The sequence below is a fragment of the Pristiophorus japonicus genome, chromosome 4 (assembly GCF_044704955.1).
Source record: "Pristiophorus japonicus isolate sPriJap1 chromosome 4, sPriJap1.hap1, whole genome shotgun sequence".
NCBI classification, from domain to species: domain Eukaryota; kingdom Metazoa; phylum Chordata; class Chondrichthyes; family Pristiophoridae; genus Pristiophorus; species Pristiophorus japonicus.
Genome location: NC_091980.1, coordinates 129,145,150 through 129,158,889, shown reverse-complemented (window position 1 = coordinate 129,158,889; position 13,740 = coordinate 129,145,150). Strand labels below are relative to the sequence as shown.

General features: G+C 44.4%; 1 protein-coding gene across 1 annotated transcript; it reads left to right on the top strand.

The window, feature by feature from the left end:
- The first annotated feature begins 5,274 nt into the window (after positions 1-5,274).
- LOC139262192 (ferritin heavy chain, oocyte isoform-like) lies at positions 5,275-9,583 on the top strand. Its single transcript, XM_070877337.1, has 4 exons — positions 5,275-5,376; positions 8,224-8,370; positions 8,991-9,116; positions 9,428-9,583. The coding sequence occupies exons 1-4, from the start codon at positions 5,275-5,277 to the stop codon at positions 9,581-9,583; spliced, it is 531 nt and encodes a 176-aa protein (XP_070733438.1).
- Positions 9,584-13,740: the final 4,157 nt, after the last annotated feature.

Genomic DNA, 13,740 nt, shown 5'->3' with positions numbered 1-13,740 from the left:
CCTGGGGCTGAGATGATTGACCTCCAACAACCACTTCCTTTGTGCTAGATATGAGTCCAGCTCATCGAGAGTTTTCTATATTCGCATTGACTTCAATTTTACAAGGGCTACTTGATGCCGCACGGCATCAGATGCTGCCTTGCTGTGAAAGGCAGTCACTCTCACCTCACCTGGAATTCAGATCCTTTGTACATATTTGGACCAAGGCTGCAATCAGATCAGGAGCCGAGTGTTCCTGGCACAACGCAAACTGGGCATCGGTGAGCAGATTATTGTCAACAAATCTTCCATCACTTTGCTGATGATTGCTGATGGGGAGGTAATTGGCCTGAATGGATTTGTCCTGCTTTTTCTGGACAGGACTTACCTGGGCAGTTTTTCAAATTGTTGGCTAGATGCCAGTGTCTCTGTACTGGAACAGCTTGGCTAGAGGCGTGGTGCAATACAAATCTGTAGTTGTTGAAGGATCACAATGCCTCATGGATGCCCAGTTTTGAGCTGCTAGATCTGTTTTTGAATCTATTGCATTTAACACTGTGGTCGAGACACTCGCTACGAAGGAGGGTGTCCTCAAAGTGAAGACAAGACTTTGTATCCACAAGGACTGTGTGGTGGTCACTGCTACCAATACTGTCATGGACAGATGAATCTGTGACAGTTGATTGGTGAGGACGAGTTTAGTAGATTTTTCCCTTGTGTTGATTCTCTCACCATCTGTCACAAGCCCAATCCGGCAGCTTTGTCCTTCAGGACTCAGCCCGCTTGGTCAGTGCTACCGAGCCACTCTGGGTGATGGCCACTGAAGCCCATTGCTACTATCAGTGCATCTTACAAGTGGCCTTCAACATGGAGGAGTACTGATTCACCAGCTGAAGGAGGGCGGTAGGTGGTAATCAGCAGGAGGTATCCCTGCCCATGCTTGACCTCAACCCATGGGACTTGATCGGGACCAGAGTAACAGTTGAGGACTCCTACCACTACTCCCTCCCGACTGTAAACCTCTGTGTCGCCACCTCTGGTGGATCTGCCATTCTGGTGGGACATGACATACGCAGGGATGGTGATGGAGGAATCTGGGACATTGGCTGAAATGTATGATTCTTTGATTATGACTATGTCGGGCTGTTGCTTGACTAACCTGTGGGACAGCTCTCCCCATTTTGGCAGAAGATACCAGATGTTAGTGAGGAGGACTTTGCAGGGTCGACTGGGCAGGGTGTACCACTGTCATGTCAGAAGCCGGTGCCGATGTCGATGCCGGGTGGTCCGTCCTGTTTATTTTTATTATTGTTTCTCGTAGCGGTTTGTTGTAACTGAGTGGCTTGCTAGGCCTTTTCGGAGGGCAGTTAAGACTCAACCACATTGCTTTGAGTTTGGAGTCGCATATAGGCCAGGCCAGGTAAGGATGGCAGATTTCCTTCCCTAAGGACATTAGTGAAGCAGATGGGTTTTTAAGACAATCCGCTAGTTCCCTGGGCAACATTACTGGTACTAGCTTTTTATTCCAGATTTTAATTTACTTAACTGAATTTAATTTCCCCAGCTGCTGTGATGGGACTTTGGATCATTAGTCCAGGCCTCTGGATTACTCGTCCAGTAACATAACCACTATGTTACCGTACTCTTTGTGATGCTTTCTCTATAAAGGATAAAACTGAGTACTGTGAACAATGAGCAATTGTGACCTTAGCTCCTTTAATAACACTCCAGTGTGCAGGTACCTCGTGGGTGGCATGCTTATATACCGTGCTCCCAAGGGATGCTCGGATCCCTTTGGACTCCTACAGTTAGGCCCTCTGGTGGTGATGTAATACAGGGTGCAAGGGGTTAAATACATAAAACTTTGCATATCTCAATGGCATTTTTGGAGTATCGATGTCACCACAATTCATACGTTGAAGACGCACAATTCTACAATTCAGGTTGGTTTTGCATGCTGATGGGTTTGATGGCTTCATGTTTCCGACAAAACAAATTCTTCAGCTCACTGATTGTGAAAAACTTTACAGGTGCCCGTGTTTTAAGAATTACATAGAATTTACAGCACAGAAAAAGGCCATTCAGTCTGGCAAATTGCAGTGGTGAGCGGTTCTTCCCGAATGTAAAACGCATCAAGGATGAGGTGATGAACCGAATGGGACAAGATTGATTTAATAGTCTTTCAATCATGAGCATGGAGAGTGAGAGGACTTGACTTCACACACTGAGCCTCCTCCCAACTTCATTTAACCCTATCAGCATATCCTTCCAATCCTTCCTCCCTCATGTGTTTATCTAGCTTCCCTTTAAATGCATCTATGCTTTTTGCCTCAACTATTCCTTTCGATAGCGAGTTAAACATTCTTAATACTCTCTGAGTAAAGAAGTTTCTTTTGAAGTCTCTCTTCGATTATGAATTCTAACTTTCTATATAATTCTATGGAGAACAGAACTGTGCACAATACTCCAAGTGTTGTCTCGCCAAGGTTCTATATAAATTTAACATGCTACACAGGGATGTGGTTCAGTTCACCATGTCCGTGTGGCCGAGGAGCTCATCCCAGAGTCACAGTGCGGATTTCGTCCCCTACGGGGAACAATGGACATGATCTTTGCAGCACGCCAACTGCCGGAAAAGTGCAGGGAGCAGCACCAGCCCTTATACGTGGCATTTTTCGATCTTACAAAGGCCTTTGACACTGTCGACCGTGAGGGCTTATGGAGCGTCCTCCTCCGTTTTGGCTGCCCCCAAAAGTTTGTCAACTTCCTTCGCCTGCTCCACGACGACATGCAGGCCGTGATCCGTATCAGCGGATTTGTTGCAGACCCATTCCTCGTCTAAAGCGGGGTCAAACAGGGCTGCGTCATTGCTCCAACGCTTTTCTCAATCTTCCTCGCTGCCACGCTCCACCTCACTGTCAACAAGCTCCCCGCTGGAGAGGAACTAAACTACAGAACCAGTGGGAAGCAGTTTAACCTATGCCGTCTCCAGACCTGGTCCAAGACCACCCAAACCTCTGTCGTTCAACTGCAGTATGCGGACGACGCCTGTGTCTGCGCACATTCTGAGGCTGAACTCCAGGATATATTCGATGTATTCACCGAGGCATATGAAATCATAGGTCTTACGATTAACATCTGTAATACAAAGGTTGTCCACCAGCCTGTCCTCGCCGCACAGCACTGCCCTCCAGACATCAAGATTCACGACGTGGCCCTCGACAACGTGGACCACTTCCCATACCTTGGGAGCCTCCTGTCAACAAAGGCAGACATTGATGCGGAGATTCAACATCGCCTCCAGTGCGCCAGTGCAGTCTTCGGCTGCCTGAGGAAAGAGTGTTCGAAGACCAGGCCCTCAAACCTACCACCAAGCTCACGGTCTACAGGGCTGTAGCAATACCCACCCTCCTGTATGGATCAGAGGCATTGACGACTTACAGAAGGCACATCAAGTCGCTAGAGATATATCGCCAAAGATGTCTCCGCAAGATCCTGCAAATCCCCTGGGAAGACAGATGCACCAACATCAGTTTCCTCGCCCGGGCTAACATCCCCAGCATTGAAGCAGTAACCTCACTCGATCAGCTTTGCTGGGCAGGCCACTTAGTCCACATGCCAGACATGAGACTCCGTAAGCAACTGCTCTATGCAGAACTCCTTCATGGCAAACGAGCCAAAAGTGGTCAGCGGACATGTTTCAAGGACACCCTCAAAGCCTCCCTGAAGAAGTGCGACAGCACCACTGATGCCTGGGAGACCCTGGCCGAAGACGTCCCTAGGTGGAGAAAGTGCATCCGGGAGGGTGTTGAGCTCTTCGAATCTCAAAGCTGCGAACATGAAGAGGTCAGGCGCAGGCAGCGGAAGGAGCATGTGGTAAATCAGTGCCACCCACCCCCTTCCCCCGATGAATATCTGTCCCATCTGTGACAGGGTCTGTGGCTTTCATGTTGGACTGTTCAGCCACCAAAGAACTCACTTTAGGAGTGAAAGCAAGTCTTCCTCGATGCCGAGCGACTGCCTATGATGATGGGTTCAGCTGCAGGTATTCCTCGCTCTGAGCTCAGAACTGCGCCAATGGTTAACACTCATCTGTGCCTTTTTATCTCTAGAATTGACTATTTCAATGCTCTCCTGCTAGCCTTACATGCTCCATAAACTTAAGCTTATCCAAAACTCTGCTGCCCGTATCCTAACACACATCTAGTCCCACTCACCCATGACCCCTGTGCTTGTGGACCATCATTGGCTCCCGGTCTGACAGCGCCTCAAATTCAAGATTCTTATCCTTGTATTAAAATCCCACCATGGCCCCTCACTCACCTCTTTTTCCAGCACATTGATAACATCGGTGCCTTTTCCTGCTCTCACAATAAACTGGAAAATTTAATTCACTATGTTCCCAATTTCCACCCTTCACTCACCTTCACATGGTCCATCTCTGTCACTTCACTTCCCTTTCTCGACTTCTCTGTCTCTATTTCTAGACATAAGTCTAGCGACAAATGTCCAATGAGTTCTTTGGATGTTGCTTCAAACCCGCAGATACCTGCAAATGACCAACCTACTGAACAATCCAGAACTATTAAAAAGACACTGACTCGCAAACAACAGAGGATTCAATGAATCTTTCAAGGTGGCCATTAACTGGTCCAGACAGAGCACGGTCGATGGGGTGTTCTCTCCATCTGCCTGCCTCTCTTCCGCGACTTTTTCCGTGCCCGAGTGCCCCTGGAATGGGAGCACGCGGTGTCTGCCGATATGCTTGAGGCTTTCCGTGACCGGTAGGCATCAGAGGGACTGGAGTGCAGCGTGGATACAGGGAAATAAAGTAACATTTTTCAAGTTTTTATGTTAGATTTGTCATAATGTGGATCTTACAGTTTAATCCCTCTTATAAAGGGGGCACTTATTGTTTAAGTGTTTCCGATAGTTGAATTAAACATTCCAATAATTAGCCCAAAGAATAGAGGATCCAATTAAACCTGTGACTCGGGATATTTGAACTGTGTTTGAGGAAAGTTCGGACAATTGAGATCCTCATTGAGTTGTCAGCCAATGAAGCTCATTCTTCAAAGATCTGACTGGCTCTGGGAGTCCATCCCCCTCCTCCCTTTATTTGATTGGTGCTCTGAGAGGCTGCAACTTCTGATTGGGTATTGATGACTGTCACTCATCATCAAGAGTGCCACACCCTGGATTATCCCTCAGTGTAAATATAGGAGTTTGAGCTTTGCTCAATGTTACCTTTGTAATTTGATAAATTTTTTACTTTGAAAAAAATAAAACATTAAGATGGCTTCTCAAGTGCGTCAGAACTACCACCAGGACTGTGAGGATGCTGTCAATAAACAGATCAACATGGAGCTCAATTCCTCCTATTTTTATCTCTCTATGGTGAGTTTTGTGATTTTTGTCACTTCACAATGGAGACTGTGTAATGTCAATTTATGAAATCCTGTGCTGTACCCAAACCACCTTTTTCTATCTGCACACCCCCTTCAATTTATGTCGTTAATTCATTGTAAAGCTACAATATAATACAATTTATCTTCCTGTGAATTCATTAACAAACTCTCTCCGTTCCTTGCAGTAGCTGAATCATCATTATCTGATTATCTTTAAACATTTTCCTGGGCTCTTTAGCTTGATCAAGTTTATTTGGAATAAATTCTACACTCAATGTGAGGAATTCAGAATTTGTATCCTCATTCTAAATCACTCCATGGACTTTCCTTACATTGCTGGTTCAATGGGTGATGTCATAAAAATACAGCTGGGCCATTTAGGAGGGAAGTCAGGAAGTATTCTTTCCCACAAGTGTGGTGGAAATCTGAAACCCTTTCTTTCCCAGCCATCCCTCACCTCCACAGGGGGAGGATGGGAAGAAAGTGTTACAAATGTTTCTGCTTCCCTCCTGTTCCTAGTGTTTCTAACCTCTGAATTTTAAACACCAGTTTGTATCCCTCTGTCTTTCCTCCAACTTTTACCACCAATAAAACAAAAAAAGTTAATCATCAATTGTCTGTGCTCAGCGGCCTCTCCTTTAACCCCTCTGCTTTCCTACCCTGCGACCTTCACAAACGCCTTAAATTCTGAGAGGTTCTCATAACTTTTATTCTGTGGTCTCTGGTTCTCCTCTACAATGCTTTGATTTGTGTAGACTGTGCCAAATTAATGCTGCCTGTGGTAGTTTTAGTTCCTTGGCATGAATGTAGCCAGTAAAATTCAGCTGGTTTTTCTCCTTTTTTGTATGTTATGAATACTACACTATGATTAGATCTCTAGTTTCGGAAGCTGCTTTGACTTCCAATACTGCCCCTCAACTAGCCTATACAAAATATATTTGGGTCAATCTACAATGATTATTGGAATGTGCTACTGGTGACCAGTGTATAAATTTTGTGGCAATTCCTTCACTAATTTCCAGAGCTACAATGAATATTGGGTGCCAAGATTAAGGTTCCAGTTTTGAGCATGTTCAATCAAAGCTGAATTGGTGATCATGGAATGATGCAGTACAGGAGGCCATTCAGTCCATTGTGCCTTGCTGAATGTTGGGTGAAGCGATACAACTCCATGTGTTCCCATAGCCTGCAAATTTGTGCAAATCAGTAAGAGGATGAGACTGGGGAATTAGTAATGGGGCACATAAAGATGGCAGAAAATCTGAACAAATATTTTGTATCTGTCTATGGTAGAGGACAGTAACAACATTCCAATGGTGGATTGTCAAGGGGCTATGGGGTGGGGTGGGGGGGATGCGGGGGAGGAAGTTAATACAATCTCAATCACCTAAGGAGGTAGTACTTAGTAAGATAATGGGGCTAAAGGCAGATACATTTCCTGGACCTGATGGCTTGCATCCTAGAATCTTAAGAGAAGTAGTGGCAGGAATTGTGGATGCATTAGTTGTTTTAATCCAAAATTCCCTGGATTCTGGGGTGGTCCCAGCAGATTGGAAAACTGCAAATATAATGCCCCTATTTTAAAAAAGGAGGCAGACAAAAAGCAGGAAACTATAGACCAGTTGGCCTAATATCTGTGATTGGGAAAATGTTGGAGTCCATTATTAAAGTAGCAGGACATTTGGGAAAAGCAAAATTTGATCATAAATCCATGTTGACTCTGCCTGAAGGGGAAGTTGTGTTTGACAAATTTGCTGGAATTCTTTTGAGGATGTAACGAACAGGGTGGATAGAGGGGAACCAGTGGCTGGTGTATTTAGACTTCCAGAAGGCATTTGACAAGGTGCCACATAAAAGATTGCTGCACAAGGTAAAAGTTCATGGGCTTTGGGGGTAATATATTAGCATGAATAGAGGATTGGCTAAGGAACCGATTCGGGATAAATGGTTCATTCTTTAGTTGGCAACTAGTAACTAATAGTGTCGCAGGGATCAGTGCTGGGACCCCAACTATTTACAATCTATATTACACCCAGTTCCTTCTTCCAAGTTAGTAACATAGCCTAGTTTGCTGTTCCTCCCAGCTTTTTCATCAGTCACATGTGAGGAGGACACACAATTCTGCAAAAGGACATAAGCAGGCTGTGAGTGGGCAAATTTTTGACTGTTGGAAAGGGAGTTCATGCACTTTGGCAGAAAAAGAATCTAAGAGTAGATCTTTATTTAAATGGATAAAAATGAAATTCAGAAGAATGAGGTGATCTTATTGGAATGTATAAGCTTGAGGGGGTTGACTGAGTGCATGTAGAGAGGATGTTTCCACTGACGTGGGAGACTAGAACTAGAGGGCATGATCTTAGAATAAGGGGTTGCCCATTTAAAACTGAGATGAGAAATTTCTTGAGGTTTGTCAATCTGGAATTTATTGCCTCAGAGCTGTGGAAGCTGAGACATTGAATAAATTTAAGCCTGAAATAGTCAGTTTCTTAAATGACAAGGGGTTATGGGGGAGCGGGCGGGGAAGTGGAGAAGAGTCCATCATCAGATCAGCCATGATCTTGAATAACTGAGCAGGCTCGAGGGGCCGTATGGCCTACTCCTGTTCCTATTTCTCATGTTCTTGTGAAGTTTCCATTTGCCAGTTTCCCTATTGCTGGAGGTGAGATTATCCAATGTCTTTGCCAGGTTAGTTGAGTAGGTGTTAGTTTCCATAACTATGTACATACAAGTTCAGTGAGACAGCCCTTGAAAGGAAGAAAAATGAGTGGCTTCTTGTACAATGTCTGAGGATGGGTCTGCCATGCAATAATCAACTACTCTTCTGATCTCTCCATAGTCCTTCTACTTTGACCGGGTTGATGTTGCCCTGCGTCACTTTACTGAGTTCTTCAAGGAGCAGTCACATGAGGAACGTGAGCATGCTGAGAAACTGATGGAATTCCAGAATCGGCGTGGAGGCCGAATCATCTTGTCTGATATCAAGGTTTGGCTCAATATACAAGTGGCCTTCTGTCTGGCTCCCCTTAGACTGATTGGAACCAACTGCTTTAGAATGTATTGGGAACAATTTGCAGCACAGGAACCAGCCATTTGGACAAACTGGACTATGCCGGTGATCAGGATCCAGACATTGTCCTCCCACCTTGCTTTATCGAGCAACATATCCTTCTATTCCTTTTTCCCTCATGTACTTATTTAGCTTCCCCTTAAATACATCTGATATTCACCATCAATGTGACACCAGTGATTGATGGCTTAATGCAGTCATTCTATGTTCTAATACATTGGTTCATGGTAACCTAGACTTCTGATTGCATTTTTTTCATCCTTAATTTCCTTCAATACTGTCCTGTTTACTAGTTGTACTATTACATATGTGCCACTAGAGGGCACTACAGTCAGGTTGTAGGTTACCTGTACAGGTATGCCAGGCCAAGAAAAACAGGCAGGCCACCATGTGTGATCCTCACACTGGAGTTGCATTAAATGGACTAAGGTCACTACAATACATTGCCTTGTGGAGTCATTATCAGAGCATCTGAAGGCATAAAAAATACTTGTTTGTTTCATCCATTGTAAAGGAACTGTGACTTTCCTCTTCAGAAACCAGAGCAGGATGAGTGGAGCAATGGTCTGGAGGCCATGCGGAGAGCTCTGCAGATGGAGAAGAATGTGAACCAGAGTCTGCTGGATCTGCACAAACTCTCCACTGGGAGCACTGACCCTCATGTAAGTTCCTAATGCTTCAATGTGGACTTTTGGGTAAGTTGCTGTCCTTGAACTTAATTTTAAAAGATCTCCATGCCCAATAGCTTTGTGTTGGGTCTATTTTTGGGGGGAGATATTGTACATGTGTCTGATCCCAGCACCCTTTTTGTACAGCAAGATTTCATCTAAATGATGCAGTAATTCCATCAATTTCAATTGCACCACTTAACTATCCTCCAATCCAAGAGGATTAAAATCCAAACTCCAGGGGTAACCTCCAATGTTCCTTGATATCTGCTACTGTCATAACTCATTTCCATTTTCTCCTTCAGTTGTGTGACTTCCTGGAGACCCACTACTTGGATGAACAAGTGAAGATGATCAAGAAGCTTGGGGATCACATCACCAACCTGAAGAGACTGGGAGCCCCTGAGAATGGCCTGGGAGAGTACCTGTTTGACAAGCACACCCTGGGGGAGAGTGACTGAAGCTTCTGACCAGTACTCGTGTGTGGGTGTCCTGGGCTCTTGATGTGAAATGTAATTAACTAAATAAACTGTTCAACATTGGACTGGGTTTTGTCTCCTTGCAAGTTTGAGTGGTTGCTTATTTTCCATTTACCATAACTTGTTTGCAGCACAAGTATTGCACTCAGCTATGCAACAGTCATACATTGGTTACAGCCCGCGAGGCCATTCAGCCCATCGAACCTGTGCTGGCTTGCCAAGAGCACTTCAGCTAGTCCTATTCCCCTGCACTTTCCCTGTAGCACTGCAATTTTTATTCTTTCAGCTACTTGTTCAATTCCACGATTGAATCTGCCTCCACCACCCTCTCAGGCAGTGCAGTCCAGATACTAAGCACTCACTGCATAAAAGTTTTTCCTCATGTCCGCTGTGGTTCTTCTGTCAATCACCTTAAATCTGTGTCTGCTGGTTCTCAACCCTTCTGCCAGTGGGAACAGTCCTAATAATTTTTCTCTTTTTGCTGGGTTAATTTTAATATTTATATTCATAAAAACATATAGGAGCAGTAGTAGGCCATTCAGTCTTTTAAGCCTGCACCGCCATTCAATATGATCAAAACTGATCCTTTAACATCACCATGTTCATGCTTTTACCCCATAGCCCTTGATGCCTTTTGTATCAAGATATCTATCTTTCTTCCTCCTTTTTAAATAGTGAGGTTACATTTGCCACCATCCAATCCGCAGCAACTGTTCCATAATCTATAGAATTTTGAAAGATGACAACCAATGCATTCACTATTTCGATGGTTATCACTTTTAATACTCTGGGATGCAGATTATCAGGGCCCTGGCGATTTATCAGCTTTCAGTCCCATTAATTTTTCCAGCACTATTTTCTTACTCATATTCATTCCCTTTAATTTCTCTTGCTCACTAGACCTTTAGTTCCCTAGCATTTCTGGGATGTTATTTGTGTCCTCTTCTGTGAAGACAGCTGAAGTATTTAATTGTTCTGCCATTTCCTTGTTCCCCATTATAAATTCTCCTGTTTCTGACTGTAAAGGACCTACATTTATCTTCAATATCTTTTTCTTTTTACGTACTTGTAGAAACTTTTGCTGTCGGTTTTTATGATCTTTGCAAGTTTAATCTCATACTCATTTTTCCCTCTTAATCAATCTCTTGATCCTTTTTTGATGAATTCTAAACTGTTCCCAATCCTCAGGCTTGCTATTTTTTCTGGCAATTTTGTATAACTCCTCTTTGGATCGAATATTACCCTTAATTTATTTTGTAAGATGTGGTTGGGCCAATTTTCCTTTTGTGTTTTTGTACCAGAAAGGAATGTATAAATGTCGCAATTCATGCATTCGTTCCTTAAATGTTAGCCGTTTACTATCTATCGTCATGACTTTTAATTAATATTCTCAATCTATCATAGACAATTAATTCCTTACACCTTCGTAGTTTCCTTTGTTTAGATTTATGACCCGAGTTTTGGATTGGACTACTTCACTTTCCATCTTCTTGAAGAATTTCTTCATGAATTCAATCATGTTATGGTCACTCTTCCTTAAAGGACCCTGCATAAAAAGACAATTAATTAACCCCTTTTCATTGCACAAAACCCAATCTACGACAGATATCCAGACATGTTGAAGACCTCATTTCAATTCTACGTATATCTTGCAAATTCTATTCATGCATTTCATTCTTGTGTTGCAATGCTGTAATACAACAGCTGAAATGGTCAAGTGTCTTAAAGGAGGCAGAGAGGTTTACATCATGTGATTAGTCCATTTGGCCCCTCAAGCCTGCACCTCCATTCAGTAATATCATGACTGATCTGATCTTGGCCTCAACAATTTCCTGCCTGTTCCCCATAACCTTTGTCTCCCTTATCGTTCAAAAATCCATCTATCTCCACCTTAAATGTATTCAATGACGCAGCCTCCACAGCTCTCTGGGGTTGAGAATTCCAAAGATTCACCACCGACTGAGTGAAGAAATTTCTCCTCATCTCAATCCTAAATGGCCGACTGCTTATTCTGAAACTGTGAGCACGTATTCTAGACTCCCCAGCCAGGGGAAACATCCTCCCTACATCTATCCTGTCAAGCCCCATCAGAATGTACTGCAGAATTACCGTAGTACATGTAAAATCAGACAGAATGCACAAGTGCAAAAGGTGTCTTCTCAGATATTTAAAACATAAAAAAAAACACATGCACATTCAAAACTTGCATGGATCTAATAATAGGGGCGAGGCAGTCCTACAAATACAAAGGTATCGAGATGGGCTGCTGGGTGGGAAATAGCATTAAATTTGGGAACATGCAAGAGAATGAGAGAAGGGAAGTTAATTCGACAGTGGGAACACAAACTAAATGGCTCTGGGCCACAAGCCACCAACACAGGAGTTGAGTCTGGGAATCGCGGAGGCAGAGACCGTGGAGAATTTAGAGATGATTGAGCTAGATATTGACAGACAAGAGGTAGTACTGAGGGAGTGCTGCACTGTCAGAGGTGCAGTACTGAGGGAGCATTGCACTGTCAGAGGGACAGTACTGAAGGAGCGCTGCACTTTCGGAGGGGCAGTACTGAGGGAGTGTTGCACTGTCAGAGGTGCAGTACTGAGGAGTGCTGCACTGTTGGAACGGCAGTACTAAGGAACTACTGCACTATTGGAGGGGCAGTACTGAGGGAGCGCTGCACTGTCAAAGGCGCAGTACTGAGGGAGTGCTGCACTGTCGGAGGGGCAGCACTGCGGGAGCGCTGCACTGTCAGAGGGGCAGTACTGAGGAAGCGCTGCACTGTCGGAGGGGCAGTACTGAGGGAGACCAGCACTGTCGGAGGGGCAGTACTGAGGAAGACCAACACTGTCGGAGGTGCTGCCTTTCGGATGAGGCGCCAGACCGCTGCTCACTTAGGTGGACATAAAAGATCTCAGGATGGTATTTCGAAGAAGCGCAGGGGGAGTTCTCTCTGTTGTCCTTGACAATATTTATCCCTCAACCTAAACAGATTATCTGGTCATTATCACACTGCTGTTTGCGGGAGCTTGCTGTGCGCAAATTGTCTGCCGCACGCATTGTTGTAATTTCCTACATTACAACATTGACTATACTTCCAAAAATACTTCATTTGTTGTAAAGACCTTTGGGACATCTTGAGACCATGAAAGGCGCTATATAAATGTAATTATTTCTTCTTTCTAATAGGATAAGCGTTCCCAAGGCTGCCACAATGAAGTCTAGATGCAAGGAGATATTCGGATGCAAGTCTTTCTTTCTTTTTGGACAGCAGTCCATTTCATTGTTTGTAAAATGTCATGGTAACATAACAAGAACTCAAAATCCCACGGTCCTCGCCACATTCTAGCTCCTGTGTGTACAGGTGCTCACTAAACTTGGAAGTGATGGAGTATCTGAGCACTTGCGCTTGTCACATTCCTCACACGCACTGTCCAGTCACCTGACCCGCTGTCGGTTGCTTTGCAGACTCACTGGTCTGCCTTTGGATGTTGCATCCGCAGATACCTGAAAATGTTCAACCCACTGAACCGCGCAGAACTATTAAAAAGACACTGACTTGCAAACAACGGAGGCTTCAATTAACCTGGGCAAGTGGGCCATCAACAGGGTCGGGCAGCGGCTGTTCGAGGTGTTCATTCGGTCCGACTGCCCATCTCTCTTCCGCGGCTACGTTCGCGCCCGGGTGTCCCTGGAGATGGAGCATGCGGTGTCCATCGGCACGCTCGTAGCCTTCCGTGAGAGAAGAGACTGGAGTGCATCATCACCCCGGGTATAGAATTTTAATTTAATTTCTTAAGTTTCCTTTAACATATTTTTTAGCAGTCTTTATTGGTTATGCTCCTTTAAAAAGGGGGTACATGCTTGACTTTATATTGACAATTGCCGGCAAAAAGCAGAGTCAGTCAATGATGTTCATTCTTCAAAGTTCATGACTGGCGCTGGGAGTCATGGCCCCTCCTCCCTTTACTTGATTGGTGCTCTGACAGAGGCTGCAACTTGTGATTGGGTATTGAGGAATGTCACTCACAGCTAGGCTGTCCACCCCTGGATTATCCAGCAGTTTCAAGACAGGAGTTTGAAATGAGCTAAGTCTCAGCTTCTTGCTTCAATAAGGCTTAGAATTTTGGAAAAGCAAATTAGG

Coding starts and splice junctions, on each gene's coding strand:
- LOC139262192 (XM_070877337.1), top strand. CDS start 5,275: ATGGCTTCTCAAGTGCGTCAGAACTACCACCAGGACTGTGAGGATGCT. Junction 5,377..8,223: donor CCTATTTTTATCTCTCTATG/GTGAGTTTTGTG, acceptor ATCTCTCCATAG/TCCTTCTACTTTGACCGGGT. Junction 9,117..9,427: donor CTGGGAGCACTGACCCTCAT/GTAAGTTCCTAA, acceptor TTTCTCCTTCAG/TTGTGTGACTTCCTGGAGAC.